The sequence below is a fragment of the Phacochoerus africanus genome, chromosome 5 (assembly GCF_016906955.1).
Source record: "Phacochoerus africanus isolate WHEZ1 chromosome 5, ROS_Pafr_v1, whole genome shotgun sequence".
In the NCBI taxonomy this organism is placed as follows: Eukaryota; Metazoa; Chordata; class Mammalia; order Artiodactyla; family Suidae; genus Phacochoerus; species Phacochoerus africanus.
Window position 1 is genome coordinate 112,002,295 of NC_062548.1, and position 11,064 is coordinate 112,013,358.

At 42.6% G+C, this 11,064-nt stretch overlaps 1 protein-coding gene across 2 annotated transcripts in view; it reads right to left on the reverse strand.

Annotated features, from left to right (window-relative positions):
- The window catches only part of SPAST (spastin), a 75,196-nt gene extending 70,587 nt beyond the window's left edge, over positions 1-4,609 (reverse strand). Inside the window, exon 1 of one of the 2 annotated variants that reach the window (XM_047782331.1) lies at positions 3,912-4,609. In XM_047782331.1, coding sequence (XP_047638287.1) covers positions 3,912-4,326 — 415 coding nt within the window. In that variant the 5' untranslated portion in view covers positions 4,327-4,609. The remainder of the gene's footprint in view (positions 1-3,911) is intronic. The other variant, XM_047782332.1, reaches the window with a different exon arrangement.
- Between the last annotated feature and the right edge of the window lie 6,455 nt (positions 4,610-11,064).

Sequence of the window (11,064 nt, forward strand, 5' to 3'; positions counted from 1 at the left end):
AAGACTATGACCTATAACCTATGACAGCTTGGGGCAATGCCAGATCCTTAACCCACTGAGAAAGGGCAGGAACCCGCTTCCTCATAGATACTAATCAGGATTGTAACCCACTGAGCCATGAATGGGAACTCCAATTGTTCCCTTGTTCTAATCATGGAAACATTTATTTATTTATTTATTTTGTCTTTTTGCTATTTCTTGGGCCTCGCCCGCGGCATATGGAGGTTCCCAGGCTAGGGGTCAAATTGGAGCTGTAGCCACCGGCCTACGCCAGAGCCACAGCAATGCGGGATAATCATGGAAACATTTAAAGCAGAAATTAAAGCCAAGAAAATGTCTGAAATCAATTCTTTCAAAATGATGTCTAGCAGTTTTTAGGTGTAAAAGAAAGTATACCAAATCTGATACTTGTAATTTCTACTTTCTAGCTTCATCTTCTGAAAAAAAAGCAAGTAGTTTGTGTGCGTTTTAAATAAAGTGCAGGGTTGGATTACATGAAATTGTAAAATTATATGGCAATTAATTTCTTTAGAAAATCTTCTGTTTTAAAATGTAGATTGACTAGAAATAAGTATAAAGGGAGTTTATTTAGACAATTTCTCTCCTTGATGGCAAATGCTGCAGCTCTATCATATCCTGGAAAACAGGCTCTCTCTCTTTCACACAACACCCTGGGTTCTTCCTGTCAAGTCCTGCATATTTGAGGTAACTGAACCACACCTAGAGAACCTGCACTACTTTATTACTCAAGAGATCCCAGGCACAAAAGTTCCCTTGTGGCACAGTGGGTTTAGGATCCGGCATTCTCACCGCAGCGGCTTGGACTGCTGCTACGGCACAGGTTCAATACCTGGTCCTGGGAACTTCTACACACTGTGGACGTGGCCAAAAAAAAAAAAAAAAGAGAGACACAGAGAGATCCCAGACTCATCCACCTGCAGGAGCCACACAAACTCTGTTAGATCATGTTCTGATTAATCCAAAGAAATCACTATTACAGCCTCCTCTTCTCCCCCCAGTATTCCACAGAGCCCCTGGAATTATAAAACAGAACCTATTTAGAATAAATTACGAGTCTGTTCATCCAAACTCTGTCCCTGGTTCTGCTGCTGTGAGTTCGCTCTTTAAGTTCTAGTTTCTCCATAGATACAATGGATATCACAGGTTATCATTTTCCAAAGATGTTCAACAATTAAAGAAAACACTGGAGTTCCCTTGTGCCGCAGAGGGTTGGTGATTCAGTGTTGTCACTGCTGCAACTTCAGTCACTGCTGTAACTTCAGCCACTGCTGTGGCACAGGTTTGATCCCTGGCCTGGGAACTTCCATATGCCATGGGTATGATCCCCCCCCCAAAATTTTTTTAAATAGAGAAAATATCCACAAGTAATTTAACTCATTGGGGAAAAAATGAAGGATATATGTACCACTGAACCACAACAGGAACTCTTGTGACATCTTTTTGTATTTAACAACATTTAAGAGAGTATTCACTTATTTTTTGTATGTATGTACATAAAAATTTACACACATTTATAGATCATATAACAAATATTGTCTTGAGCTAATTATTTCTGAAGTTAACATCTAGATGCGGAGCTTTGCAAATTAACTGATAGCCAATAAACGTTTGGTTTAATGAAGAGACTTCATATCGCCTTACATTAGGTAAATGGAATTTGTTGTTCTATTATTTTCTACTCAAAATAGCTTGAATTGAGATAAATTTAGGCCTTTATAAATATAAATTGAGTATGCCATAAAAAAGAATCAAGTTCAAAAATAAAGTCACCATATAAACCACATTTATAAGCCACTTTATTAAAATGAATTAATTTGGCCTTTATTATTTCAAGGCATCAAATGTTTCAGTTAACTAATATCATTACAGTCTGAAATAGCCCATTTCACCTGATGAAATAAAGTGGCCTTCAGTACATTTAGCAGCTAAGTCGTTAAGGGAAAGGGAATGCATGACACTACTAGCCCCTTAATGGTTTAGGGGCTAACCACAGAGTCAGGAAATCTTTTTAGACTGCCTATCCAATTCATTGCTATTTATTCACAAATATTTTGATGCAGTGAGAAAAAAGAGAATGAAATTCTCCCGGAATAATACTGTCAAGGGTGGTTGAGAGGCAAACAGACTTTAAATATGAACTCTTGCAACTACTAAATTAAGGCTAAAGTACAAAAATTTTCAATATGCTAAATGAAAAATGTGAGATAGAACCATAGTTTTACTATCAGTTTTACTTCACTTTTAAAGGAACATTAATATAACTAATTTGTTCCAGTTTGAACTAATTTATTTTTGTATATAATGCATCAGTTGTAGAACTAAAACTGCCTGTTCCGATGTCCACTTTGGAAACTAATGTAGAAATAAAACAAAACCTTTGAACAGAAATATTATCAACTGAAAGAGAGTGAAATATGTGGTACATAGGCTGCTGAAATAATTTACATTTAAGTATTTTATCTATTTTTTTCCCACCTCCCACTCCCTCCTGGCCAATTTACACTTAAGTATTTTAATAGGAATTAAATATAAGCGATACAGGCATATATGTGATACCCAAAGATAAGTCACCAGCATGAAACCCAAGGCCTGAATTTCACTTCAATTCTTTACCCCTAACAGGGAACTGATTTTTCTTTAAACCTAAGAGTCTAGTGTCTTTTTAACCCAGTGTTAACAAAATTTCTTTGTATTTGCAGGCATTCTAAAACAGCTTTGACTTACATTAGTAAATTTCAGAAGACTCTATTATAATAGAAAAGTGCAATAAAGCAGTGCCTCTCTGGGAAGGGATGATGGCAGTCTTCTAAATAATGGACAATGCAAATGAGAAGTTAGAGGGAAAAGATCTCAGCATAATGGAGCTGGAATGAAAAGAGGGATTTTCAAAATGTTATAAGACTCCTAACTTCATTTGTCATCTTTCATAAAAACTTCTTTCATTAGTAATTAGCATAGGTTTGGAATGACCTGTTTTAATCTTTTGAGTCTCGGTTTGTTAAGTAAAATGCTGATACTAACAGTACCTTCACCTGTGAGGATTAAACAGATTAATACAAAGCTAAGAAGACACAGTGCACGGCACATAGAAAGACTAAAAAACGTTAGCATAAAAGAAATCTGAAGGATGTAGTATCCTTGCTTTTTTCATTCAGTAACATAAATCTTTAAATTTTATTGTAAAATGGTATGTATAGGTTAAACCTATTCGCTCAACTTTCAATTTAGAAATTTAGAGATTACCCTGGAATACTCATTTAGATGAGATCAAACAAATCAACCTTGGGCAAAAGTTTTACTCTAAAATAGAACTTTATTGAAAAATACTTGGAAGTCATTATATTGATAAAATGACTGACACGAAACTTTTAAAAAATAGTGCAAATTCGGCTGTAATCATATGCAGCTGTTCCTTTCAAAATTAACTCACCATTTGTTCTTTTTTCCTGACACTACAGTACTCTCCTTTCACTAAAAGCCTGTAACAAGGCACAGCTTCTTAGATATCAAAACCTTTTGGAAACCTGGCTCAGAGGAAGCCACTCACTGTTTACAGGGCTGGAAAGGATTTGTTTGGTCACTCTAGGACAACTGTCACTGTCACCAGCACGTCTGGGTGTCTTATAGGGGCTGGGTCATGCAGAAGTGTAAGGACAGACTAGTGTCTGTATGAAACAAAATCTACGGCTAGGGTGCCTAAAAGGGAAGAGGGTTTTAACTGAGAATCGCAGAGGATGAGGGGCTAACCATGGGGAGTAGTCTCGCGGGGCAGCTCAATTCCGGGGGGCACTGCCGGTTCCCGCAGAAAAAGAACGCAGGTGATGCCCTCCCTCGGCGACCCCACCGCTTTATTCCCGGCGCCGCCGCCTCCTTCCCTCAACCCCCGTTACCTTTCTCGTCCTCGTCGATGCGCAGGGCAACGGAGATGTACTCGAAGGCCTGTTTGTGGAAGGCTCGTACTCGTTCGACCTCCCCGCCTGGCACCGGCGCCGGGGGCGAGGCCGAGGCCGGGGCCGGCGCAGCCCGGGAGCTCCTCTTGGCGGCCATGAGGGCGCGGGAGAAGCGCTGGCAGAGCCACACGAAGAGGAGCCCCAAGTGGAAAGCGACCAAACGCAGCAGCGCGAAGCCTAAGAACAGCGGGTAAGAGAAGTAGTACAGGTTCCGCTTATGCGGCGATTGGGGCGGAGGGGCTGGCCTGGGGGCGGGGCGGGAGGAGGCCAGGCAGGGGGGCGGAGGCCTGGGAGGCACCGGGCTGCTGGGGCCGCCGGAGCCTTTCTTCTTCCCTCGTCCACCCGGAGAATTCATTCACAGCTCCCACTGCCGCCGCCGCCATAACCCGCCTTCCGCAGACCGACGGCGGTCAAGCGACGGCGGCGGCTACTGGGAGGGCAAGGGCCACAGACCCCCGCGCGCCCGCCGGTCCCAGGAGCTCTGCACCTCCGCGCGCAGCTGGACGGCCCCGCCCCTTTCTCCTCGCTAGGTCAGGAGCACAACCCCTTCTCCTCCTCCTTTGGTCGGTAGCTCCTGCCCCTCCCTTTCTCCGTCCTCTCTGCGGTTTGGTAACTCCGAGCGGCGGTCGCGCGTGCACGCGCACGCCCTCCCGTGTCTTTCTCGGCGCCTGCGCGAACGCCTCCGTCTTTGTTGACCTGAGCTCCTAGTGCGCGTGTGCGGGCCCCTGCCTCGCTATCGCTTCCCCGGGGAACTACATTTCCCAATATGCACTTCAGCCTACGTCGTCCTAAGGGACCGGTGGCCAGTCAACTTCGCTGCCCCGGGGAGCTCCTTAGCAGGGCACCTAGGACATCGACTCAGGAAATCGACCGCTGCGGCAGGGCTCTCTTGCAGAGACCTCGTTTTCTTATATTTCTTTCAACATTTTCTGCCAATCTTCCACGAGGAATGATTGATATGAGTTCCATTGCGGAAGTAATGGGTCCCAATCTGGGAATTATTATCTGAAAGGAGAGCTGTTGTAGGGATAAAAACTTAAGGTCACCGAAAACGAAGATGTTACCTCATTGGAATCAAATCATCGGTTCCAGAGATTTAATTAAATTAGTGTATGTTTAGATACCTAATCCGAAGAATTGTTTGAGTAAAGAAATTCTTAGGTTTGGGGCTGTAATCGTCCTATAGTTTACTGAGGAATCCAGACTGGGCTTTTTGTTTTTTCCCTTGCTTTTTCTTTTTTTAAACTGTTAGACGTCTCTTTCTTTGGAGAACTACTGCTTACCTCCGCTGCCTGTTTTCTAATGAGCTACAAGCACGGAAAGCCGCCTACTAAATCACAGAGGTTAATCATACTGTCCTAGAAACTGGAATCTTAGTTGGAGACACTGGGACAGAAAATCATCGTAAGAAATGAGTGCTCTCAAGAGCCGCTCTATCAGTTCATTTCATTTAGATTCCCAAAACTACCAGATTCCTGGACTGGTCATTTACTGGGTAACCCATCTAATAACTATTCTGTCTATTTATTGATTTTTCTGCTTCTCTTGCTCCCTCTCCATCTCTCCTTCCCTCCTCTCTCTGTCTCCCTATCTTGCTCTTTTTTGCTTGAGTTAGACATAATTGTTTTTGCCCAAAACTAAGGAATCCTAGTTTATAGAAAGTCTCCACTCTTTACAGTGTGGGTTTTACAAATTCTTACAAGAATCTCCACATTCTGGCCACACTGTATCTATTTCCCACCACTACTCCCCTGCAAATAGATTCTGCAAAAGTGACCTTCCTGTTTCCTTCCTCTTGTTCCCTACCCCCTTTCCTACCTCTGTACTTACTTTCTGCCAGTTCCTTATTCTAAAATTCTTTTTTTTTTCTTTTTGTCTTACAGTGGACATATTGCTAAGTAAACAATAGACCATTCTTTTTTTTTTTTTTTTTGTCCTTTTAGGGCCACACCCATGGCATATGGGCTGCCTGGGCTAGGGGTCTAATCGGAGCTGTAGCCATTGGCCTACTCCACAGGCACAGCAATGCCAGATCCGGCCCACATCTTCAGCCTACACCACAGCTCACAGCAACGCTGTATCCTTAACCCACAGAGCGAGGCCAGGGATTGAACCAGCATCCTCATGGATACTAGTGGGGTTTGTCAACTACTGAGCCATGATGGGAACTCACTGTCTTCCCTCTTCTGAACCCCATAGTATTTTTGTTGTTGTATGAAATGTATTCAGTTTATGTAGAGATCGTGTAAACAAGATGTACACAATCAGCCCTCCATATCCATTGTTCTGCATCCAAATTCAATTGATGGCAAATAGAAATATTTGAAAAAAAATTCCAGAAAGTTCCCAAAAGCAAAACTTTAATTTGCCACATAGCCTGCAACTATTCACATAGCATTTATATTGTATTAGGTATTGCAAGTAATCAAGAGATGATTTAAATTATATGGTAGGATGTGTGTAGGTTATACAGAAATATTATGGCATGGACTTGAGCATCTCTGGCTTTTTTTTTTTTTTTTTATGGCCACACCCGTGGCATGTGAAAATTCCTGGGCCAGGGATTGAACCAGCACTGCAGCAGCAATCCAAGCCACTGTAATGATAATGCCAGATCCTTAACCCACTGTGCCACAAGACAACTCCCAAGCTTTTGGTACCGGAGGAGGTGTTTCTGGAACCTACCCTACCCTTGAAGATACTGAGGAATAGCTGTATAACATATGTAATCTAAAGAAAAATAATAACTAGCATTTCTTTTAATACAACCAGTTCCTTGAGGCATTCTGTGAGACCCTCCCTAACCTCAAACTCTTTCTTCCCCCCTCCAAAGGAAGGCTCGATCCTGAATTTTGTACTTATATTTTTCTTTCACTTTAGTATGTTTGCATACATTAACATATGTAAATATGTTATTATAGGTGCCTCGTTTTGACCTTCTACAAATATAATCATACTACTCATACTATATGTATTCTTTGTGTGTGTGTGTGGCCAAAACTGCAGCATATGGCACTTTCCTGGGCCAGGGCTCGAATCAGAGCTCCAGCTGAGGCCTACACCATAACCATGGCAACACCAGATCCTTAACCCACAGAGTGAGACCAGGGATCAAACCTGCATCCTCACATAGACAATGTCAGGTTCTTAACCTGATGAGCCACAACAGGATACACACCTCTTTTTTTTTTTTTTGGAATTTTTTTTTTTTTTTTTTGTCCTTTCTAGGGCCATACTCGCGGCATATGGAGGTTCCCAGGCTAAGGGTCTAATCGGAGCTATTGCTGCTGGCCTAGCCAGGGCCACAGCCACGCCAGATCGAGCCGCATCTGAGACCTACCCCACAGCTCACGGCAACACCAGATCTTATTACTCTTAAATTGGCTCACTTTCTGCACTTAGACTGATGCCTGCTTATGGTACTCATTTCATAAGTATTAACAATTTGAAAAACAGATCAAACATGGTAATTGTTGTAGATATCTGTTGCTGTGTAATGAACCACTCCAAAGCTTACTGACCTAAGATAACAGGTATTGGAGTTCCCATCGTGGCTCAGTGTTTAACAAACCTGACTAGTATCCATGAGGATGAAGGTTTTATCCCTGGCTTCAGTTAGTGGGTTAAGGATCCGACATTGCTGTGAGCTGTGGTCTAGGTTGCAGATAAGTCTGGCATCTGATGTTGCTGTGGCTGTGGTGTAGGCTGGCAGCTACAGCTCAGATTCAACCCCTAGCCTGGGAACCTCCATATGCCATGGGTGCGACCCTAAAAAACAAAACAAAACAAAGATAACAGGTATTTATTTACTCACAGTTCTGTGAGTCAGCAATTTGGGTTGGCTTTGGCTGGGTAGTTCTTCTGCCCCGGTTCATTCATGTGAATGTCTTAATCTGCTACAGACTTGACTGGGGCTGAGTGGCCTAGCTATCTTCATTCACATATCCAGATGCTGATGGTGCCTATTAGCTGGGGTATGTATCTCCAGCAGAGTTTTCCAGACTTCTTTACATAGCTTCTGGCTTCCAAGAGAGCACAAATCCGACCAGTGTCCATGAGGATGCAGGTTTGATCCCTGGCCTGGATCAATGGGTTAAGGATCCAGCATTGCCATGAGCTGTGGCGTGGGTCACAGGCACAGCTGGGATCTGGTGTTCCTGTGGCTGTGGTGTAGGTTGGCAGCTCTGACTTCAATTGGACCCCTAGCCTGAGAGCCTCCAGTGCCGGGGGTTCAGCCCTAAAAAGCAAAAAAAAAAAAAAAAAAGAAGAAGAAGAAGAAGAAGAAATTATTATTATTATTATTATTTTGTCTTTTGTTGTTGTTGTTGTTGCTATTTCTTGGGCCACTCCCGCAGCATATGGAGGTTCCCAGGCTAGGGGTTGAATCGGAGCTGTAGCCACCGGCCTACGCCAGAGCCACAGCAACTCGGGATCCGAGCCGCGTCTGCAACCTACACCACAGCTCACGGCAACGCCGGATCCTTAACCCACCGAGCAAGGGCAGGGACCGAACCCGCAACCTCATGGTTCCTAGTCGGATTCGTTAACCACTGCGCCACGACGGGAACTCCTTTTTTTTTTTTTTGGTCTTTGGAAGAAAAAATTTAAGGTGACGACAGCAACAATGATGATGTTGATGATGACTACCAGCTGAAATTTACTGAACACACATTTTAAGCAAGGCAGGTTAACTTGTACTGTTGCAGTTCAATCATCACTACTTGCCTTAAACATTATTGTATCCATTCTTTAAAATAAGGAATTTGGGAGTTCCCATCGTGGCTCAGAGGTTAACAAACCCAACCAGCATCCATGAGGACTTGGGTTCGGTCCCTGGCCTCAATCAGTGGGTTAAGGATCCGGTGTTGCCGTGAGCTGTGGTGTAGGTCGCAGACAAGGCTTGGATCTCAAATTGCTGTGGCTGTGGTGTAGACTGGCAGCTACAGCTCCAATTCGACCCCTAGCATGGGAATATCCATATGCTTCGGTTGTGGCCCTAAAAAGACTAAAAGACAAAAAAAGAAAGAAAGATCATGGTATTATGGTTCTGCCACTTACTATTTGTGTGATATGGATCAAAGTTGTTTAACTCATCTGTAAAATGGATAAAATAAGAATTAAATTGCAAAATGAAAGAAGACATCTAAAACCTCCTATATAACACCTACAATATAAGAGAGTTCAATAACTTTTTTTTGTTTTTGTTTTTCTTTTTGGGGCTGCACCTTCAGCATATGGAAGTTACCAGGCTAGGGATTGAATTGGAGCTGTAGCTGCAGGCCTACGCCATAGTCACAGCAATGCCGGATCTGAGCTGCATCTTCAACCTATGCTGCAGTTTGCAGCAACACTGGATCCTTAGCCCACCGATTGAGACCAGGGATTGAACCCGAATCCTCATGGAGACAGTGTCTGTGTCCCGAAGAGCCTCTACAGAAACTCCAGCTGTTGCTTCTTTTTGTCTCTTATATTTACAGTGCCATTCCAGAATTCAGGCCCTTTTGCCTCAATTTTTTATTATCTCAGTCCACGTTTCTGCCTTTTGGAATTATATCCCATCAAATCCACTTTCTGAATTAACAATTTTCTTAATTTGTCTCAAGAAAAATAGTGCCTGGATGTTACCCGAGCCTTGTAATCTCTTTGAACTGAAGATCCTAACCTTCTCAGCTATTTAACCCACAGTGTGACAGCCTCCGAGTTTTGAGATGGCAAAAACTTGCAAGACTACTTAATCTTGAATGGAATCTGGGCCAGTTTCACCAGGACAAAAAGGAGGAGCTGGGTACTGTCCCAACTAATCCAGGACATTTGGTAACTTTATCACTTTAACCCATTAATTTATTTAGAAAGTAACTACCACTAAATAGTTTTATGTATATATATATGTAGTATATGTATTTTTTTAGCTCTCAGAAGTCTCTAAGGAACTATCTAAACCTTCCATTTATTTATTTATTTATTTATTTATTTATTTTTGCCTTTTCTAGGGCCACTCCCACGCAGCATGTGGAGGTTCCCAGGCTAGGGGTGTAATCGGAGCTGTAGCCACCGGCCTACACCAGGGCCACAGCAACATGGGATCCAAGGGGCGTCTGTGACCTACACCACAGCTCATGGCAACGCTGGATCCTCAACCCACTGAGCAAGGCCAGGGATCGAACCTGCAACCTCATGGTTCCTAGTCAGATTTGTTAACCACTGAGCCACGACGGGACCTCCTAAACCTTCAGTTCAAAGATGCTGAATTATTTGGAGTAAGGACCAGTGTTAACTACTAAGGACTTCTTTTCAATTAAAAAAAAAGTAAAATAAAATTGTGCACTTAGGGAGTTCCCATCGTGGCTCATCGGTAACGAACCCCACTAGTACCCATGAGGACTTGGGTTCCATCCTTGGCCTTGCTCAGTATGTTGGACATCCAGCATTACTGTGAGCTGTGGTATGGGTCGCACACACAGCTCAGCTCCCTCGTTGCTGTGGCTGTTGTGCGGGCTGGCAGCTGCAGCTCCAATTCAGTCCCTAGCCTGGGGACTTTTATATGTCCTAAAAAAAACAAAAAAAGTGCACTTAGACCTAATTGAAGAGATGATTGATTTTGAAAAAACAAACAAAATTTAAAAGAGAGAAACACAAGACATGGTTGGAGGTAGGGAATGGGAAGAGAAGAGTAACAATTAGGGAATTATTATCCAACAGTTGTGTTTATAAGCAAAAACATAGCTGTGGACAATTAAACATTTGCCTGTTTTGCGTATAATATTGCATATATTATTCATTCATTTGTTCAACAAATAGATGTTAAGCACAAACTAGATGCCAAGTGATGAGTAAGGTGTCAGGATATAGTAGGGAATAAGAGCAAGTTTATAGTCTAATACAATGGCTAAGAAACTCAAATAGCAACTAGCAATAGCAGTCAGACACATAACACATATTAGTTCCATGTGTGCGCATGGCATTCAAAAAAATGTATATGTATATAAATGAATAATGATGATTTTGAGAAGTTGGAGAGCAGTATCCCCTTATTAAATGGAAAAGAAAAACAATACAGCCATACAGCTGCGATTTATTACAGCAAAAGGATACT